The following is a 22750-nucleotide window of genomic DNA, read 5'->3' as shown; positions in this document are numbered from 1 at the left end:
TTTTTGGAGTCCTTTTCATTTAAAACGCTTAAAATTATAAGAAAACAAATTTGTTGACAGTTTCCAATTTAGCACATAATGAGACAAGAAATTGCTGCGATCGATCAGGATTTAAATTTTTTTTTTTTTAAGTTTCGATGAGATGAAAATCGTTTGAAAAATTAACAAAATAAGGAAAAAACAATGCCTTGACTTAACGAGATACAATCACCAAAAACGACACGTACCGAGTATAAAAAAGTCATGTTATGACTTGTCGAGCATTTGTTTCTCGTATCGTTTCGTTATTTTTTTTGTCCCATAATTGTGTGCTACACTTTTAAAAATGAACATGATTCAAGTGCTTAGCTAAGAAAGACACACATTATGTGTACCTTTTCATTGTTAGTGCTTGTTTCTATTATTTTTTTACCGCATTTCGAAGAAAAAAAACTCAAATTGGGCTCTTCTTACGAATTTTTAAAAATGAGGAGTACAAAAAAGTGAAATTTTAGGAATTTATTTCATGAGGAGTAAAAATTTGTAAAACGAGGTGTACAAAAATGTTTTTTTTTTATTTTTTTTGTACAATGGCTTTCTAGGTTAACTTGAATAAACTTGAGCTCAATAGTTCTTCAAAAGTATGAAATTGTGAATTGAGGAGTACGAAAATGTGAAATGTTAATTTTTTTATCGAAAAATTATGTAATGAGGAGCAAGAAAATGAGAAGTGAGGAAAATATTAACAAAAAATTTTTGATGAAGTAAATTTTTGATGAGGAGAATGAAATTATTAAAAGAGTAGTACTAAAATGAGAAATTCTTGATAGAAAAACTTTTGTGATCAGTTTTAGAAGCGAATAATTTGTTTGAGGAGTACAAAATTGTAAACAGGTAAGTTAGGAGCAAATAAGGAGTTCGAAATTAAAATATTCGTTTTGAGCTGAGGAGTAAGAAAAAGTGAAAATTTAACAAAAAACGCAATTCTATAAAAAAGCGATAGAGTCAAATGTTCCTTTCAAAACTAACTTTTTCTCGTTTCTTCTTCTTTTTTCATCTTTTTCTCCTCAGGAGACTTTAAGACAACTATTTTTCAACAACACCTTTCTCATGTTCAGCTGCGAGACAAAGTGTTGCTTGCTGTTTCCAGCAAATTGCAACAATGCACATTATGCGCTTGACTGTTAAATATTAATGCAGTTGCTCGAATTGAGTGAGTAAGTGAAGAGGAATGTGAACACGCTTGTACTTTAGTATATTAAAGGGTTGTGTGTTGCTTGTGACACTTTTTCCTTCTTCACTTTTGTCTTTTTATAAATATTTGTGCATTAGAAGATGCCATCGTCATAAGGATAATTCAGAATTATCATTGCTCCGGAGTATGTGAAGTCATTGAAGAACCCTTCAAGAATTTGCTAACAAGAGTAAGAAGGTGCGGAAAAAAAAACAAACATACTCAACGGTAAAAGATTTCGTGATGAACGTCATGTAATAGATTTTTCTCTCCTTTCAAGTGTTTCTTCTTCAGTGAACGAGAAAAAAATGCAACAGTAGGTTTTTTCTTCTTCTGAAACAATGTACGAAAGAGGACTTGGATTAAATAATTTAATTTAATGAAAATTGCTTTCCATGTTAAGGAAATTGTTAAAGTGAATTGAAATTGTTTTTTTTTTAGTTACAGTGAAATTCGAGTGAAATTGAAGTAAAAACTATTTCAATTAAAAAATAAATTTGGGTCATTTTTTTTAGTTTTGCCCTAAAAATAATTGGTTTGTGTGACCAAAAATCACGTCAAAGAGTTAAATTTAATAAAAAATTATATTTTAGTGAAAAAGTTTTTTTTCGGTAATAATTTATTAACATGAGAGTTGTCTCACATGAAAAGTGGCTCGTTGAAAAATGAATAATGAGGTTAATATAGTGCATTAAATTATTTGTAGTATTATTTATTGATGTGAGCTTTCAATGTGTTAAAGTGTGATTTAAAAGTGATTTATTTTAAATACTTTAATTTTTAGAAGTTTTTATAATAATTTTCACTTAAATAAAAAATGAAAAATATATATTTTAACCATTAAAGTAAGTCTCGTTCTACCTATGAGAATTGTTTTTAGGAGACACTTAATGATATAAAAATAATTTTATATTAAAGAAAATTTAATTTTTAAAATTTTTTATATTTTAATAATTTTTGAAATTATTTTAAATAATTTTACAATTTTTTTTTTGATTTTCAAAAATCTTTTTAATAATTGAAAGAAACAAAACAATGAAATTTATTTAAAAAAAATTGAGTGTAAAATTTATTGCTGTGTTTGATACTTTTCATGAATTCATTTATTATTTTTTTTTTAATTCAATTTATTTAATTAATTATTATTTTATTTTTTTTTTTTGTAAAGTAAAAAAATAAATTCCACGAACAGAACGTTCCACGTTCTCTTTTATTTAAAAACCACACTTTCAAATCTAATTTCGCTCTTAAATAAATAAAATAAATAATACACTAATTCATTAATCCATTTATGACTCTTCTTCAAAATGTCACAAAATTTGTAGCTAAAACGCGTCACATTCTCATGATAATTTCCATTCAAATGAGCTGTACAATCATCATAATAATTTATAAAAAAAACATTGGCATGGCTCGAATTGTTCACATTTTCTGTTCTAAATAATTATTATTTCCGCCATTAAAGGATTATTTTGTTGTTATTCACTTCTGGAATTAGTTTTGTTGATTTAGTGCGAACGGTGTGTTGTCATTTCGCGATTACCGTCAAAATATGCAATATAATGACAGCGCATGCCAGAAAGCAACAAGGCGTCTCCATTTGTTCCGCAAAACTTTCGCAAGGCAGGAGATCCAACTTTTAATGAGTCTCATTATGGTGACACGTGTTTCATCTTCACTTTTTGCTCGTAAAATATTAAATATAATTTGTATCTCTCTCTCTCGAAGAAATGCGAGAAACGTGCTTCAATCCGTTTGTTTATCCGAACCAAAATTTACTTAAAATCTGTTTTTCTCTTATTTACTTTTAGGCATCTCGTCGTTATCCAGTTGCGGTGACCCGGAGAGATTACCTGAATTGCCGCCCGGCGATGAGATACGACTCCAACGTGCTGCCTTGAATTTACAACAGAAACTCATTTTGCGCGAATGGCTGAAGGAGCATCGGTTACATCATCACTATTCCAGGTAACTAAAAAAAAAAATTCTGCAGTAAAAAATTTTCCGCGGCGTGTTCGAGTTTTAATTGCAATTCAATTACTTGCTCAATTTATTTATTTTATGGATAATGGAAGTTTTTCCATGTCGTTTCGCGAGAGGATTAAATAAATAAATTTATTCGGGGTTTCATTAAATACCGCCCGCCATCATCATCATTCGGCAGTGACATGTTTGGTGTAGCTTTTATTTCATTAATTAAATTGACAAATAATTGCTTTACATAAATCAAATTAAATTAATAAAACAACAGCAAAATTGGACAATCGGAATGTGTTTACAAAATAATTTTGTGGCGGCATTGTGTGGACTTAACGTTTAATTGAACTGTTTTTCGCGTGTGGGTAATTTATTATGACACAAAATTTGTGAGTTTATGATGTACGGAATGTGAGTGATGTGATAAAAATCAATAAAAATAAATGAAAAAAGGAGATTTTACGTTAAAAAAAATATTGAAAGTAATTTTTTTATTAAATTGTCAGAATTTTAACAGAAATTTAATCAAAATAAAATTATTTAAAAAAATTAAATTTATTTTAATTTAAATTAATTAATTATTTAAATTTAATTTAATTTAAATTAATTTTTTTTTTAAATTTTTTTATTTATTTTTATTTTAATTTATTTTAAATTATTTAAATTAAATTAATTTATTTTTATTTAATGAGTTTTAATTAATTTAAATAAAAAAAAAAAATAATTTTTAAATTTATAAATAAATTTAAATAAAATTAAAATTAATTTTTTTTTATCAATAAAAATTTTAAATATTTTAAGTTTTTAAAAATAATTTTAATTTTTAATTAAATATTTTAAATAAAATTAATTATATTTTAATGATTAAATAAATAAAAAAAATAATTAATTTAAAATTACCTAAATTAAACTCATTTTTTTTAAATTTAAGATTTTAAAAAAATAATTAAATATTTAACTAAAATTATTTATTTATTATTTTTTTTTTTTTGATGAAATTGTCCTTTTTAGGGAAAAAAATATAAATTTTTGTCATGTCTAGACTCTGTGACAACTTAATTTTCATTTGTGTTAATTTTTTCTTACCAAAATTCAATTCCAACTTTTCTAATCAACGTTTTTTTCCTACCTCCAAGCAATCTCCTTCCATTGTCACATTTTTTTCCGTTAAATCTTCTCACATTTTCATTACACGCTTTAACGTGTTTTTTCTCCTTTATTACTCAACCGTAAAAAATAACCACTTATCACGCATACTAAATACGTGCACGACGAAAAAAACACAATAAAATACATTAAAACTCTTCTTTTTTTCTTCATTTTCTTCTTATTGAACTCATGTCTGCAATTTTTTTCTTTGTTACACGAAAAAAAGAAGAGAACACTTTTAAGAATTTAATTTTGTCACTTTTGTCGTTGTTTCATGCCCAAAAAGAAAAGTTTTTTTTCTCTCTTTCTCTACACGAGAAACAGTATGAGGCAAAAAAAAAAAGAAACATGCACGAACATAATGAAAAGTGTCACTAGCTAGCAGTACATGATGATGGCATGAGTTTGCAAAAGGTACCAAATAACAAGGGAAAAGTAACAATCATGATATGTCGTTAAAAATAAAGATGATAATGGCTTCTGTTTCAACTTTTGGCCTTGAGCAATATTTTTTTTTTGTTGTTGGAGTGTGGGATTAATTGTTTTCGTTCGGGTTTAATTTGTATCGAATTTGAAGAAAAAATAAGGAAATTAAATTTAAAAAAAAATTACTAAAAAATTAATTAATTTAAATAATTATTTAAAAAATAAAAAATTTAATTAAAAACTTAATAAAAATAAATCTATTTTTATAAAATTTAAAAAAATAATTAATCTTAATAAATCAATAAAATTAGTATTATTTGATTAAATTAAAATAATAATAATAATATTTTTCTTTCAACAATTAACATTTTTTTTATATTTTTCACTCTTTCATAAATACCTAAATAAAAAAAAATATTTTTATTAAAAAAAATATTTATTTATTAAAATTATCAAAAAAAAAAAATTAAATTAATTATTAAAAAAAATTATTGAACTAAACCAAAAATATAAATTTAAATTAAAAAAAAATTTAAACTATATCCAAATAATAATTTTAAATAAATTTAATAAAATAAAAATTAAATTAAATAAAATAAAATAAAATAAAATGAAATTTTTTTTTAATAAAAAAAAATATTTAATAAATAAATTAAAATTTAAAAAATCAATAAAATTAAATAAATAAAATAAAAAAAATCAATTAAATTAATTAAAATAAGTTTTTAATTTAATAAAAATTTCATCAAAAATTATATTTTTTTTTTATTTTTTTTACTCTTTCATATAGTCTAAAAAATGCGGTTTAAAAATTAAACTTTTTAAAAAAAATATTTGTTTTATTTTTTATATTAATATTAAAAAATATGTAAATTTTAAATTAATTATTTAATTAAATAAAAATAATATAGGTATATAATTAAAATAAAAAAAAATCAATTAATATTATAATTCAAAAAAATTAATTAAAATTTTTAAATTTTATTCAAAGTTTTTTTTTATTTATTTTTTTTGACTCTTTCATAAAATTTAAAAAAAATATACTAAAATTTATTTAAAAAAATATTTACTTAAATATTAAAATTATTATTTATTTATTATTAAAAATAAAATAAATAAATTAAAAATAAATTTCTTAATTAAGTAAAAATATAAAATTTTAATAAAAATAATTAAAATTAATTTATTGAATTTAAATTAATTATTTAAATAAGTAACAATAAAAAAAATTAATTAAAATTAAATTTATTTAAATTAAATAAAAATAATTTTTAAATAAAAAAAACTTAAAACATTTTAATAATTTTTAATTTTTTTTCCAATTTCAGACTAATATCGATAGAAGTGAGTTCCTTAGAAGACGTCTACTGGCTCGAAGATTCCCGCGCAAGTCAAATTCTCGGCAAAGATTGGCCAATATGGTCTCAGGCACGTCAAAAACTTCCCACATCAAAATCTCAACTGGAAAATCTCAAATCCGAGCTATGGTCAACTGTCGTAAAATCAAGTCAACATCAAGATGCGTGGACCTGGGGAGGCGTTTTAGTCGTTTCCGTCTCAGTTGCGGGTCTTGTAACGCTCGCAGCGATGACACAACCATCTCTGGCACCCGAAGCACGTCACTCGTTGTTGCAATATGTCACGGGAAAGTATTTGCTGCCGGCAAATTGCAAAGTTCAGTTCGATTGGACCGATCCGGCAGTTGTGGGTGACACAATGTGTTTCCAAGTGCGGTTCTACCAACGAAACGGACAAGCATACCCGATCTGCGACTCGGATCAGTTCTTCGTGGAAGTCAGCGAAGGCACGCGAAAAGTCGTGACGATCAGCGAATTGGGTTCCAGCACGGATCCGAATAACGCCAATGTCGCCAAAGTCAAATTCACCGTCAGAACCGCCGGGCAATACAAGATTTCCGTGCTAATTGGCAGCAATCACATCGCCGGAAGCCCCTTTTTGAGGACTTTTGTGCCCGGCGCCATGGATGCACGTCGCTCAAGACTGATAAGACCCGCAAGTACGGTCGTTTGTTGCGCTGGCGCTCCCACCTTGCTGCACATCGAGCCGCGCGACGAATTCGGGAACACGTGCCAATTCGATGCGAACGCCGATCCCGTGCACGGCTACGAAATCGAGATTTACGACTTGCACGGAAAGTTGTGCGAAAAATATTTGAGTGTCATTTCGTTGGCGTACGACAAAGTGAACGCACGTGTCATCATGACGCTAAATTTCCCCGAGCCCATTTGTTTGCGTGCCATCGTGAGTTATCGCGGACAGCGACTGCCAAACGGGGATTTTGACATCATTGTCTTGAGCAGTAAGTAGAGAAAAAAATCTCATCAATCAATAAAAAAAATTATTTTTTCTAATAAAAACATTTCAGGTAGTGACTCGGCACAAGTCCACAAAAGTATCATATCGAAGAAGCACAACATTTGTTACGAAGCAAAGTTATTAAGTATTTATGGGCAGCCGAAGCAAAAAGCACGGAAAGTCCTGTGTTACATCGGACCGAAGCAGGTACGGTAATTTATGCCCGACAATTATTTGATTTCCGTCTTGCACGAATTTCCAATTTCATCCCAATTTGTTCGACGAGCAATAAAATGAGGATCATTAATATTAATTTTCCTTTTTATTACTTCACTTTCGATTTTTTTCTGGTTACGACACACGATCAATAGGTCACCATCAAAGAAATGATTCTGAAATTTATTCCGAAGCGCATCGCCACATTCCGATTATGTCCGTCCACAAAGGTAAGAAAATAATAAATTTCCTATAAATATACAATGAATATATTTTTCCATTAATTTTTTCCCAAATTTTTTTTTTATTTTTTATGTTACAAAAAAATGATTGAAATTTTAAAAAATAAATATTTAATTTTAATTTATTTATTATTTATTTTAAAATATAATTTTTTATTATTTTAAATAATTTTTTTATGTTAATAAATTTCTTAAAAAATTTTTATTTATTTATAATTTTATTTAATATTTTTTTTTATAAAAATTTTTATTTAAAAATAATTTCAAAATTCTTATATTTTTTCTTTAATTTAAAATAATAATTTAATTTTTTAGCTTTTTTATTTAAATAAAATTTTAAATTATATATTTTAAATAATAAAAAAATTATTATTTTAAAATTAATTAATTTTTTTTAGAAATTTTTACAAAAATTTTTTATTAATTTTAATTTTTTTTCTTTTTATTTTATATTATTTATTTTTTTATTTTATTTCTTTAAATATTTTTATTTAAATTAGATTTATTTTTTTTAGTTTTTTTTTATTTTTATTTAAATTTAGATTTATTTATTTTTTTTTGATAAATAACTTTGACACCACAAAAAAATTTTTTTCTCGCTAAAAAGTTACCGCACAACATGAACGCTGTTTCTCATCATCACACGAGCGCACAAAATTTATTCATAAACAAAGTTTACAAATCTTGATTTTACGTGACAGAAAACAAAAATTATGGTGCACTCGTTTGGAGAAACTTTCAATATGTAATAAATTATTCACGAGCAATTTTCATTAAAATAAAAAAAAATAAAATAAAAAAAATCGGAGAAAGAAAAGCAACGCAGACTTGCACACTGCAATAATGCATATTTAAATTAAATAAATTATTTAGTGGCTGTGAACGTTAGGAACGACATAAATTATAAGGTTTTTTTTGTCTTGCATTCCAAGCTTGATTGTTGTTTGTGCATGGTTTAACAGTGGAAATGAAAGAAAAACATGCAACTTTTGTAGCGGAAGTTGGTTTTTTTGTAGTGTGATTTTGAAAAAATATTACTTTAATTGCGATAAAAGAAAAACAGATTTTTATCAGGAGTTTGTGAAAAGTTAATTTTCACTGCGTTTTTAAAGAATTATTTTTAAAAAAATTATTTAGAAATATTTTTCATAACTTCGTATGAAATTTTATTTTATTATATTTATTTTAAATAAAATTATCATGGTTTTTTAATTTTTTTAAAAGAATTTTTTAACATTTTTTATATTAATTTCAAAATATTAATGATTTCATTTTATTATTTTTTTTTTAATTTTCATAAAAAAAATCTTGAGTTCAATAATTTCAATTAATTTATTTTAAACTTAAATTAATTAAAATTAAATTAAATTTAATAAAAAAAAATTTAAAAAAAAAATAAAAAAAATTAAATTTAAATAAATTTTATTTTTTTTAAATAAGATTAAAAATATTTTTTAAATTCATTTACTAAAATAAAAAAATATAAAAAAAAATATTCATTTATTTAGAATATGAAAAAAAATAATAAAATAATCAGTCAAAAAAAAAAAAATAAAATTAATTATTTTATATAATTCAGAAAATTTTTGTAGAGACATTTTTTCTCTACATTTTAAATATAAAATTTTTAAAAATGTGTAAAAATTTTTTAGAAATTTTTAATTAATTTTTTAACTCTAAAGATTTTATTTTTAACAAAAAAAAATAAATTTTGAATTAAAATTTAAAATAAAAAAAATTAAATATTCACATAGAAAGTTTTAATAAAAATCTTTAAAACAAGAATTTTTGAACCAAAATTTTTAAATAAAAAAATTATTTAATTTATTTTAATTTATTTATTTTAATTTATTTTTTTATTTTTTTTTTTATTTTTTTAATTATTTAAAAATTCACTCAATTTCAATTTTTTTTCTCAAAAATATTAAAAAATTATTTTTTTTTAAATTTCTTCAAACGAAATATTTACCTTCAAATGCACTTTAAAATTTTAATCTTCCTTTAAAATTAAATTCCTGTCATTCCTAATCCTACCTCCTTTATTGCAAAAACAGGACAAACTTTTCCCAAAAATCCAACTTTGTGGTTGAAAATTTAATCTCAACGGAGAGATTCATTTTCTCCCATTTTCATGCTAAGATCAAAGTTCACACTGCACAAAGAGTGTCAGTAGCACTAATAATGGCTTATTAGATAAAAACACCCAATTTCACAAGATGCCTTCGTTCTCCGTCATAAATATTAAACTAAGTTAGGTGTGAGAAGACCGAATGAAATTTCCGTAGTTACATTGATTTTATTGCTTCATCATTGCTTCGTTCGCATTAAATATTCATTTGGCATCGGATGTGATCTTTTAGGGTTATTTTTTGTTAGAAAATTGTACAAAATTGCTATAATTGTATTTTTTTCTTTTTTTTTTCAGTTCACTTTTCTACCATCATCACCTTTACAACCGCATGGCGCCGTGTTCATCGTCGACGATGGGGCTCAACCGAAAATCGAATTGGCATCCAAAGAGCGGAACATCATCGCCGCCACCTTTACGCATTTCCTGCTGAAAAACATCGGCGGCTCCGAGACCTTCAAGGACAAGCAGGATTTCTTCTATCACGAAGTCCGGAAATTTCATGCGCATTATTACCACGAAAAACTCGCCGTCAAAGTTTCGCGCGACAAAATCCTGGAATCCAGCATGAAAGCGACCAAAGGCTTCAGTGTGAGTGACTGGTGCGGCAACTTCGAGGTGACTTTCCAGGGCGAGCAGGGCATCGATTGGGGCGGTTTGCGTCGCGAATGGTTCGAACTCATCTGCAGTGCGTTGTTTGATCCTCGCAGCGGACTTTTTTGTACTTTTCACGACAAACGTCAGGCACTCGTGCATCCCAACCCGAATCGACCGCCACATTTGAAGCTGAAATATTTCGAATTCGCGGGAAAAATCGTCGGAAAATGTTTGTACGAAAGTGCTTTGGGAGGAACTTACCGCCAACTGGTCCGAGCGCGCTTTAGTCGATCATTTTTGGCGCAACTCATCGGCTTGCGAGTCCATTACAAGTACTTTGAACAAGACGACCCGGATTTGTATCTGTCCAAGGTGAAATATATCCTCGACACGGATTTGGATGCGAACGACAATCTCGAAATTTTCTTCGTCGAAGAGGTTTACGACACATTCGGGCAACTGCTGAAAACCATCGAACTCATACCGAACGGCGCCAAAGTTCGCGTCACTAATGCGACAAAAAATCAGGTAAATGGCAATTTAATGACTTTTTTTTTATCTCACCTCTGATGACGGAACTACCTTTTATGTAATTTCCTAACATAAAATTGATTTTTTTTCTCACTTTTCCATTAATTTTCGATGCTGAATGATTTATAATGGCAACAAAAAAATGTTCATCATGAAGTATTTAGATGCATTAGCACAACAACGTCTTTGTATCAATGTACGTGACGAGATCGATAGCTTCTTGAAAGGACTTAATGGAATTATACCGGATAATTTATTGAGCATTTTCGATGAAAACGAGTTGGAGGTACGTAGAATTGGGCTGTGAAGCGACACAAAAATTACACATTTAAATTATATCGATTATTGATTTGATGAAAAGTTTTGCATTTTTGAGGAGAAAAATTTAATTTTCTTCTAGAAATGTTTTGAAAAAATACGCTTACCTTGAAATTTGTAGAGAAAAGGATGCGTTTTAATTTGGCTTGTAGCCTAAAATAATTTTTTCTATCTCGAATTGAGATAAAAGTTGAAGAAAAACTTCGTTTTGACGACATGAAAAATTATTTAAGCGCATTTTTTACAAAATAATTTTTTAAAATGAATGAAAATACAATATAAATTTTGTAAAAAACTTTAAGTTGAAATTTTTTTTAATACTTACTAAATTTTTCACAAAAAAAAAATTTTTGAACTAATTCGAATTAAATTTGCGAAAAATTGAATATAAATAATTTTAAAAAATTAACTTTAAAACATTAATAAATAAAAATTAATCAGGCCGCTCCAAATTTTTTTTGAAAATTTTTTTTAAAATTTCATCAAAATTGAATTTTTTCAAAGAATTTCCAAAAATTTTTTGAAAAATTTTAAATTTTTAAGAATTATTGTATTTTAACATGAATTTACTTCTTTAAAATTACATATTTTCAAAAAAAATTTTTTTGACGGTTTTTTTTTTCAAAAATTTTTTGTTTAAATTTTTATCTTGAAATACTCTGAGATATATTTTAAATTATCAAATCTCAATGTAGATACCATAAAATCAACTAAAATATTAATTAATGACAAAAAACTGTTAAAATTTTGTCATTTTGTATGAAAAAGTATTTCAATTTTTTTTTTTTATTTTGCCCCCCCCCCATTTTGAAAAAAAGTTTTTGGGACAAAAAGTTCGAAATAAATTTAGAGCGTAAAAAATTTTAAAAAAAAATTTAATTTTAGATAATTTTAATAAAAAAATATCTCAAAAAAAAATTCCAAAATTAAATGATTTTTTAGGAGTTTTGAGTTATTAAATGATTAAAAATGATAAATTAGAGCCCTCTGACAAATTTTTATCCATTTGGAGCAAGATTTGTCAAAAATGGCTTTGACACAGTTTTTGACACAGTTTTTGATTTGGTTTTGCTCTTGATTTAGTTTTCAAAACAAAACTATGTCAAAGAAAAAATTTTTTTCAGTTTCAATTTTTTGGCAGTTTTGAGTTAAAAAATGATTAAAAATGATAAATTAGAGCCCTCTGACAAATTTTTATCCATTTGGAGCAAGATTTGGCAAAAATTGCTTTGACACAGTTTTTGACACAGTTTTTGATTTAGTTTTGCTCTTGATTTAGTTTTCAAAACAAAACTATGTCAAAGAAATTTTTTTTTTTCAGTTTCAATTTTTTGGCAGTTTTGAGATATAAGATGGTTAAAAATGATAAATTAGAGCCCTCTGACAAATTTTTATCCATTTGGAGCAAAATTTGACAAAAAATGGCTTTGACACAGTTTTTGATTTAGTTTTGCTCTTGATTTAGTTTTCAAAACAAAACTATGTCAAAGAAAATTTTTTTTTCAGTTTCAATTTTTTGGCACTTTTGAGTTAAAAAATGATTAAAAATGATAAATTTGAGCCCATCTGATAAATTTTTATCCATTTAAAGAAATTTAAAATAATAATTTTTAACATACCTAAAATTATTTTAAATAATTAAAATTTAATTCACTAAAATAAAAAAAAAATTTTCACAAAAAATCATCAATCAACCGAAAAATAGCAATTTTCTCCGAATTTTTTTTATTCTAAATAAATGATGATGAAACGAAACGACGAATAATAATAAATGACAATTTCTATCTTTTTTTCTCCTCTCGCTTGCCAAAATAAATGATGCTACGCAGTTATTGATGTGCGGCACCGGAGAATATTCCATCGCCGATTTCCGAGCCAACCACATTGTAAACGGCAATTCAGCTGAATTCCGACGCGTTCTTGGCTGGTTTTGGGCTGCCGTCGGCAATTTTAGCAAGACTGAGATGGCGAGACTGCTGCAATTTACTACGGGATGTTCGCAATTGCCGCCCGGAGGATTTCAGGTAAAACTTAATTTTTTTATAAATTTTAATTTTTCTAATTTTTTCTTGTTTTTTTTTAGGAACTAAACCCAAGATTTCAACTAACAGCAGCACCAACATTCGGAAATCTGCCGACAGCTCATACATGCTTCAATCAGTTATGCCTGCCGGACTACGAGAAATACGAGCATTTCGAACGGGCACTCCTCTATGCCATCAGCGAAGGCACCGAAGGCTTCGGAATGGTCTAAAAACGCAAAATTTAATTGTATCAATTAGCAGAAAAAAAATATTATATCGATCAGTGATCAAGTGTGTATCTTTCGGTTTGCTAGAAAACCCGCTTATACTCATCAGATGAAACGCTTATATTACAAAAAAAAAATTATTAGTGTTACATAAATATACAATTAATCGTAAAAAAAATCAATTAATCGATAGGTTGAAGAAAAAATTACATTAAAAAGCAATCACTTTTGATTCCAGTGAATTTTTCGGCTTAATTTCTGTCATCATGCGCATTGTTAGCTGTGTAGTTGCTCATTAAAAAACGATCTAACTGCCCAAAAAATAAAAAAAAAATAAAACCAAAAAAAGTAAAATAGAAGAAAATCGAAGTGCATTTGATCAAATATTACGATAAAATTACATAGAAAGCCTTTTATTATCATAAAAATGGGGAAATAGTCACTAAACTCTGCACAAAAAAAAATATTTTTTTTTAAAGTCATAATAGAAGTTGTGATTAAATGGTAATAAAAAATAAATATTTCACAAATTGATGAAGTTGAAAGTTTCAAAACTACTGATGAAAGGTCATAAAAGTAAAAAATATATTAGAAAAGTAAATTAATCATAAAAAGCAAAAAAAAAATCATTTCTGTGATATTTTATCATTTATTAAAAGGAATAAAAAATAGAAAACTGTAGAGATATTTGGCAAAATAATAATAAATAACTCAAACAATAAAAAAATTGATTGAAATGAGATTTCAAAGAAATCTTTGAAAGGATCAAAATACTAAAAAAAATCAAATACCAAAAGAATATTGAATTAATAATAACAAATTGACGTTATTTTGAAGTGATGAGAGTTTAAGTGATATTAGATTTTTTTTTTGTTTTTGTAGAAATTTGTGCCAAAATTAAATATTTTTTTATAATTTTTTTATTTTATTTAATATGTCTAACAATTTAATATTTCGTTAAAATTATTTTAAAAATTGTAAAAATAAATAATAAAAACTTATTTACGATTTAAATTTTTTTTTGTGATATAAAATGACAAATTTTGCATATTTTCAAAATTTTAATACTTTTTTAATAATAAAAATTTTTTTTTTCGAAAAAAAAAAAAAATATTAAAAATTTTTTAATAAAAAAATTTAAAAATTTTAGTAATTTTAAAATAATTTTAAAAAAATAATTTTGAATTTATGCGTATAATTTTTAATCGTAATTTATTTCAAAATTCAATCAAAATTCGTTAAAAATTGCTAAATAATAAAAATTAATTTTTTTATTTATTTATTTTTAATTTTTTTTAAATATTAAATTTTTTTAAAATTTTTTTTCATTTTTAAAGAAAAAAAATTAAAAATTTAAAATAACAAAAATTTTAAACGTAAAAATTAAAAATTTTAATTTTGTAAAAAAAAGCGAAAAATTTTTTTTTTATATTTTTTATTTGGAAAAATAAAAACTTTAAAAATTTTTTTATAAAAAAAAAAATTTTAAATTAATTATAAATAATATTATTTTTAAAAATTAATTTAATAAAAAATAAATTATTTGAATTTATTTAATTATTTAAAAAATAATTAATTTAAATAATATTCTTAAAATAATTTATTTTTAAAATTATTCTTCAACAAAATTTATTAAAATTTTTCTTTTATTAAATTAAAAATATTTTATATCACTAACCTTCTCATCGATGTTCAAAATAACGATTCTGTACCAACCTATGTGTCGCAACACAAACGTCTTTTAACTCTTTTCCTAATAAAAAAAAAATCCTTTGAGTTTTTACTTGTGATAACAATAGTTGAGAATTTTTATCAAAACTATACTCCGCTTTGTAACCATTTGATGTTGTATTAAATTGTATAAGAAAAAAATTCATAAAAAAATATTATTAATTAATCCTCATGTTAAGAGTCAGTCAGTAGATGTATGAAAAAAAAAATGGAATTATAAAAATAAATGAACTACAAAACCACAAAATTTATTTTATTTTACATAAAATCTTCATTTTAAAGGAAAATCTTTTAAGGATCAACTGCTACCAAGTCAAAATTCTTCAAGGCAGGAAGAAATGTCCCGAAAACGACACTTAAATACCAATTTCGCTCCTTTTTGTAACTCATGCACTTCCAAACGAGCTTCAGACGATGCTTCAAAGTCAAACTTTCCTCCAATTTTCGAAGTTTTGTAGTTAAAAAGTCAATTTCTTGTCCTTGTAACGAATTTATAAAATGATATTCGTCCAATTCAATTTTTTTCCTATTAAAAATTTTTTTTTAAATAAATTTCTTAATTTTTTTAATTAAAATTCTTACATTTCCAGCTCATCAATGACCGGTTGAAGCTTATCCAGTTCCTGATTGGCATCAAAAAGTGCGACTTTTGTATCCTCAAAGGCTTCTTTGTAGCGATTTAATCGAGCCGTCATGCTGGCTTCCATTTCTTGACGCTGCGGGATGTAAAAAAAATCCGTTAAAAAATGATTCACATAAAAAATGCTCGGAAATGTCGTAAAAATTACAGGAGACAGTCTGACTGGGAGTTTATAGTAATTTAACGAAGTAACAAAATTCACAGGAAAATAAAAAAAAAATCAGGAATTGTCACGCAAACATCAAAAGGCGCCAAATTTACTCAAAGCAAAGGATGAGTCACGATGACTAACGAGCGACAACGTGAAAAGCATGCCTTAAAAATTTTTGTATAACATTCCGTTATACGCCACCCTCCAAGTATGTCTCGTACTCGTGTGAAAATTCGAAAAAAGAGAGGAAAAATAATTTTTCCGAGAGCGAAGGAGAGAAATTTTACGATTTCTGACTCATTCATTGTCTTGTTACACTTGCCGCCCGCATTCCAAGAAGTCGTTCATTAGCATTTTATCGAAATTTCAATATCGCAGAGTAATTGAGTTCAGTGAATGCGCGTTCCATTCTGTTTTGTAACAGGAAAAGTTTTTTTGGAACAGTCCCGTGTCATGATGTCGCATTGTGATTTATTTTATGTTCATGTTCGGCAAAGTGGTTTATGCTGAGATAATTGACGCAATTGATTTTATTTTATTTTGTTTGTTGATTTGTTGTGCTTTGTATCATTTCTGAGAAATTTTTGGATGGAATTTTTTCAGAGGTACATTTTTTTTAATTTTTGTATTTTTTATTAATTTTTTTTATTATAATAAAATATTTAAATAGGTTTAAAATTAAATATTTAATATTTTTATTATAATTAAATATTTAAATAAAACTCGTATAAATTTTAAAAAGATTTTAATAATTTTAAATAATTTAATTCCTTTTATATATATTTTTTTAAAAATTTAAAATATTTAAAAAAAATAATTAATTAACTTAAAATTTAAAGTTTATATTTAACTGATATTTTTTTAAATTTTTAATTTAATATTTAAACATAATCAATTAAATATATTTTTTAATATTCTAAAATATTTAATTTATTAAATTAAACTTTATTATTAAATTAAACTTTAAATTTATTAAATTAAATTAATTAATTTAACATTTATTTTAAAATAATATTTAAAACATTTTAAAAAAAAAAAAAAAAATATTTTTAAATTATTTTTTTTATTTAATATTTTATTTTTACTTTTTTTTTTTTTTTTTTTTTTTTTTTTTGATAAATTGAAAATATTCATTGAGCTTTTTTTGTTCTTAAATTTCACATAAATTAAAAAAATTCAAAAATCCCAATTAATTTTTTTTTTTTTGTATAAAATTTCGATTCTTTCGAAATACTGCAATTAAAAAAACAAAATTTCATTTAAAATATTTTGTTTTAAGCAATGTACCATTTTTTATCGGAAATATTGTCGCTATCTTCAAGCAGCTTTCCTTTTTCACTTATCAAAAGTTCTATTACAAAAAAAAAAGAAAATTTATAAATTTTCAAAAAAAATAATAACAATAATAATCTTACGTTCAATGCCCGTCTCATAAACAGTCATGTACCCCCATCCGCCGCATTTTTCCCAAGAATGCCCTGGACAAAGTGTATCGCAATGTTTATTAGCAACTTTTAAATGAGTTGCACCTCGTGGCTCTTGGTTTCCACAATAGCAGCCATAACTAATTTTTGACGATGTTTCTCGATAATTTTTAGGTGAAATTCAAAAAAAAAAAAAAACAAATTTTTACCCAAATTGTGTCCCGGCAAAGACATATCGTCGAGCATGACATAATTTTATGCACTGTTCATTACTATTGGATTGATGCAAATGTACGACGTATCCTCTGAACATTCGTTGAAACTCATGATCTTTGAAGCAACCGACATATTTGTCACGTATTCGTGTTTTTTCAGTATCAACACAAACTCTCTCAGCAAAAGTGTTTGTGAAATAAATCGCGAGAAAAAGTACTGAAAGTGTCTTCATTGTTCAGAAAATTTATTTAAACTGATAAAATTGAAGAAAACAAGCGTCGTTTTATATTGATATTCATTTTTAAAAAAAAGTACTAGACCAGTTGACAATTCATAAAAAATACTTCGAACCAGTTGAATTTATTTTTAATTTTTATTATTCAATATAGATTTATTTTTCGCACTATGGCTATGTATTTTTTATCATATGCATCGACAGTAATTATTAAATAAAATTAAAAAAAAATAAAATAATTGAAAGGCATAAAATTAATTAATTAATTTATTTTTTGTTTATTAAAAAATTAAGGAAAAAATCATTTTTTTAAATAATGTAAAATAATTATAAAAAAAAATAACATATTCATGTTGAAATATTTAATTAAAAATTTTAAAAGTAAAGTTTTAATATAATTTAATTTTAAATTTTAATAATTATGAAAAAGTAAATTAAACAATTTTAATTTAAAATTATAATAAAAATTTATTTTTATTAAAAAAAAATTCTCTAAAATAAAAATTAAAATTATTTTGATTGTTCATTTTAAAATTTAAATTAAAATTTAAAAAAATTAAATTAAAATTAAAAAAAAATTAAAAATTTTTAAATTAAATTTTTCATAATTTAATTTTATTGAATTATTATTTTTTTATCTTAAAATAACAATTTAATTTTTTTCTTTGGAAAATTTCGATAATTTTGAATTTTTTTAATACCGTTAAAAAAACCGTTAAAATTCAAATGAAACAGGAAAATGTAGATAAATTAAGAAAAGGCTAATTTTGAAGTTAAGAGAACACAATTTCTCTTAAATTTTGGAATTTTTTGAAGTACTTTTTTCAAAAATATTTATTTTAAGCAATATAAAATTTTTTATCAGAAATGGTGTCACTGTCTTCCAGAAGCTTTCCTTTTGCACCAATCAAGAATCCTTTTAAATAATAAAAATAAATAATTTTTTTCGTGTAAATCCACAAAAAAAATCTTACGTTCAATTCCCGTCTCATAAACACTCATGTAACCCCAACCGCCGCATTTTTCCGAAGAATGTCCTGGACAAAGTTTATCACAATGTTTATCAGCGACTTTGGTGTGATTTTCGTCTTGTGGCTTCGAGTTTCCACAATAACAGCCATAACTAGTTTTTTTTAACAATTTCTCACAAAAAATTTTACAATTCAAAAAAAAAAATAAATTTTTACCCATATTGTGTCCCGGCAAAAACATATCGTCGAGCATGGCATAATTTTATGCACTGTTCATTACTGTTCGATTGCTGCAAATGCACGACGTATCCTCGGAACATCCGTTGAAACTCATGATCTTGGAAACAACCGACATAATTGCCACTTTTTCGTTCAATTTCACTATCAACACAAATTCTCTCGGCGAAAACGTTTGTGAAATAAATCGCGAGAAAAAGTACTGAAAGGATCTTCATTGTTCAGAAAATTTAATTAAACTGATAAAATTTAGTGAAACAAGCTTCGTTTTATATTTATTTTTATTAAAAAAAAAATACTTAAACCAACTGACAGAAAATTCATAAAAATTACTTCGAACCAATTGAATTAATTTATATATTCCAGACGTATTAATGGCACTGAATTAAAGAATTTTGAATGAAATGCATCGACAAAAGTATTTTATCAAAAATTGAAAAAAATATACAAAATTTCGTAATTTGTTAAAATAATTATTTTTAATTTAATTAATATTAATATTTTTTAATAATTTGATTAAATTAATAAAAAAATTTTTTTATAGTGAAAAATAAATATTTTTTATTTAATTTAAATATTTTTTTTTTATTTTTTAATTAATCAATTATTTTTTTATTTTATTTTTTTTATTCGTTTTTATGGGAAATAAATAAAAAATAAAATAAAGACGACCTTTGACCTATAATAAAAATATCACCCCATCACCATTTAATCGTTATCGTGCGAAAAAAAACAAGGAAATGACTCACACTTCAAAGAGACATGATTTCACTCACTTTCGGTACGCCAAAAAAAAACATCGCATGATTTTTCATGAATGAAAAAAGTGGAGGGAAATGCTTTCTCTGCAGTCGATACAGGATACGAAGAGAAAAAACGGGAGAGTTTCATCGAAATAAAAACAAAACATGACCATAAAAGGAAAGTTGCTTGTGAAAATTTCTCTCTGTTTGTTCCTTATTTTCTGTTTTATGTCCTCGTGCGGTGATGAGGTGACTTTGCTTATGTACAAGAGAAATTCTTGGAATTCAACATATAAAACAAGGATGAATCATGAAGTTCAATGTTGTGCGTTAAATAATACAAGAAGGATAATGTTGCTTTAATATTTGTTAAGTAATTTTTTGTGGAGCAGTAATATTAAAATGATAAAATATTTAAAAAAATATAAATGAATTTTTTTAACTTATTAAATTTCTAATAAATTAATTAAATATTTAAAAAAAATTAGTAAAAAATAATTGTTTAAATTTTCCAATTTTAATTTAATTTAAATAATTTTACTTTAAAAATATTGATTAAATTTTTTAAAAATATTTTTAAAAATTATTTTTTTTTTTTAATATTTTATTTATTTTTTTTTTAAATTATTAATTTTAGTAAAAAAAAATATGTTAAATTTTGAAACTTAAAATTGATATTTCTAATGATACATCTATAAAAATGCCTCGAAAAATAAATATGAATTAATCGAAAAAATTAATTTTTAAAAAATTTTGCACTTTCTGTTTCAAAATTGAAAAATTTTTTACTTTGATGATATTGATAATTTTTGAAAACTTAGCCAAAAATAAATTTTTTAATTAAATATTTTTTTTAAATTTTTTATATTAATAATAATTCTCAATTTTATTTTTCTAGTTTCCGAAATATAATTTAATAAACCAAATATTTAATTTAAGTAAATTTTTTTTAAACTTTTATTAATTTTTAAATTATTTTTTTTTAAATTTAAATTATTTTTTTTTAAATTTAAATTAATTTTTTTTAATTAAATTCATACTTAAATATTTTTAAATATTTAAATAAAAATTTTTATTATTATATTTAAATATTTTAAAGAAAAAAAAATTTTCTTAATTTCCTCAAAAATTCCTTTAAATAAGAAAATTTGTTTAAAAATCTTAAAAATCGATTTTTCAATCCAAAAAACGATTTTTCTGTCTACTCATCAAGATAAATCTCCGCACGTTCCTTCAACAATAATATTCATTACTTAGTCACCCATAATTTACTCTCGCATTAATTACCTCACGCTTTTTTCATGTTATTGTAATAAAATTTGTGGGTTTTTCGCCTTTTCTTTCGATTTTTTCGCATTTCACGTGATTTCTCTAAGACGCATTTGACTCGAATAAAAAATTATTCCACAATTTGTAATTTTTTTTGTGGTGTCTGCGATTAGCGCGCCTCATTTCCATTGTAAATCACCCCGTGCTTGCCATTGTTTATGCAAAAACGTGAGAATAGTAAAATCCTTACGCGATTACAATTCAAAACAAAACCGCAAGCAAATTCGCCGTGTGTGTCGTGTCAACAACCAATGTGGTTCAAGGACACAACAAATTATCGATTTTTCTCGCAAAAATCTCCTTGGCAGCGGTCGCGCGTACAAGTTCGAGGTCGTTTTCTTACCTGCTTGATGAGGAAGTCGTTGTCACTCTTCAATTGCGAATTTTCATCTCGTTTTTTGTCCAACTGGATTTCCAAGCGGTCCACTTTTGACGTTGTTTCATCCAAATTTCGACGTAATTTTTCGTTTTGATTCGAAAATTGTTGCAAAATCACCTCTTTTGACTTTAATTTTTGAGTTAATTCAGAAATTTTCGCCTCAAATTCGTTCAATTTCGATTTACTGTCGTGCAATTGAACGGAAGCCGTGTCAAAATGCTGTCTTTCGATGTGATAAAGTGACCGAATGACATGAAGTTGCGTTTTTGTCTTCAAAACTGACGTTTGGAGCTTTGCGACTTTCTCGAGAGCTGCCACACGTTCATCTTTGGCGCGTTTCCAGGCGTTTTTCATCATGAAACAAAAAGTTTTGTACGCCAAATAGCGATATTTGTCGTCCAGAGCATCTTCTGGTCCCAAAGATTCGAGAATTTGAGCGTAATTTAGTTGATCCGAAATTGTCGGCTTCGAGTTTGGGGCACGCAACTCCAACATTGTGATGGATTTCTTGGGTTTTGACACACGATGGATGGATTTGCGAACAGGCAACGTTGGAACGAGGAATTTTGCCGGTGTTACAGATCGTAGTTCAGGGATGCTTTGAGATTTGGCAGGCATGGGAGACTTTGGAAGAGTGAATTGGCTCTTTGGCTTCGTCGGAGTGGAAGATGTCAATGGAAAAGTTGCTCTAAAATTGAAAATTAATATTAAATTGAAGGAAATTTTAATTTTTTAATGACTTACCGTGACGTTGATGGACCTGCTGAGTCACCTTGACCTACTTGAACGACCTTTTTTGGGGTTTTAACGGGAGTTTTCTTGGTGATTTCGGGTTTAGCTTCTGGGATGACTTTTTCTTTTGCCATTTTTAGAAATAAAAATAATTTTTTCTTTCAGTTTTTATGTTTTGTCAAAGACAGTCAGTGACGAAATGAGACACTAACGAACTTTTTTGACATTTTTTTTAAATTCAAGGCCTTCTATGATTATTTTTTAGCTGAAAAAAATATTTTACATTAAATTTTATATTCATGGAAGGTTCGAAAATTTTTAAATAAAATAATTATTTAATTAATAAAAATTAAATCAAATTAACTAAATTAAAATTAAAATATTATTATTTAAGTAAAAATGAAATAAAAATTAAATTGAATCAAATAAAAATAATTAATTAATTGAGAAATAAAACAAAAATTATCAAAATTAAAAAATAATAAAAAAAATAAATTTTTGAAAAATTTTAAATTTAAGTTTCATTAAATTAAAATTATTTAAAAATATATTAAATTTAATAAAAAAAAAAATATTTTAATATTTAGTTTAAAATAAT

The 22750-nt window shown here is 25.1% G+C and overlaps 2 protein-coding genes and 1 long non-coding RNA gene across 5 annotated transcripts in view; 1 reads left to right on the top strand and 2 right to left on the bottom strand.

Annotated features, from left to right (window-relative positions):
• Positions 1-13817, top strand: part of LOC134829980 (apoptosis-resistant E3 ubiquitin protein ligase 1) — a 34089-nt gene extending 20272 nt beyond the window's left edge. For all 3 annotated transcript variants that reach the window (XM_063843306.1, XM_063843304.1, XM_063843305.1), the window contains exons 2-9: positions 3025-3181; positions 6094-7085; positions 7152-7288; positions 7453-7527; positions 9965-10792; positions 10953-11081; positions 12943-13137; positions 13197-13817. In XM_063843306.1, the coding sequence (XP_063699376.1) occupies positions 3025-3181; positions 6094-7085; positions 7152-7288; positions 7453-7527; positions 9965-10792; positions 10953-11081; positions 12943-13137; positions 13197-13367 (2684 nt within the window). In that variant the 3' untranslated portion in view covers positions 13368-13817. The remainder of the gene's footprint in view (positions 1-3024; positions 3182-6093; positions 7086-7151; positions 7289-7452; positions 7528-9964; positions 10793-10952; positions 11082-12942; positions 13138-13196) is intronic.
• A 3273-nt stretch (positions 13818-17090) lies between these two features.
• Positions 17091-17711, bottom strand: LOC134832213 (uncharacterized). The gene is made up of 3 exons (XR_010162053.1): positions 17520-17711; positions 17302-17450; positions 17091-17237 (listed from the first exon to the last, which is right to left on the bottom strand). It is a non-coding gene; the product is annotated as an uncharacterized LOC134832213 (long non-coding RNA).
• Positions 17712-18430: 719 nt separating this feature from the next.
• Positions 18431-19195, bottom strand: LOC134831904 (xylosyltransferase oxt-like). Its single transcript, XM_063845742.1, has 3 exons — positions 18949-19195; positions 18736-18884; positions 18431-18677 (listed from the first exon to the last, which is right to left on the bottom strand). Exons 1-3 carry the CDS (start codon positions 19185-19187, stop codon positions 18601-18603), a joined length of 465 nt encoding a protein of 154 aa, XP_063701812.1. The 5' UTR covers positions 19188-19195; the 3' UTR covers positions 18431-18600.
• Between the last annotated feature and the right edge of the window lie 3555 nt (positions 19196-22750).

Source organism: Culicoides brevitarsis, chromosome 2 (genome assembly GCF_036172545.1).
Source record: "Culicoides brevitarsis isolate CSIRO-B50_1 chromosome 2, AGI_CSIRO_Cbre_v1, whole genome shotgun sequence".
Classification (NCBI taxonomy): Eukaryota; Metazoa; Arthropoda; class Insecta; order Diptera; family Ceratopogonidae; genus Culicoides; species Culicoides brevitarsis.
Note: the sequence above shows the minus strand (reverse complement) of the source record. Positions and strands in the feature narration are given on the sequence as shown.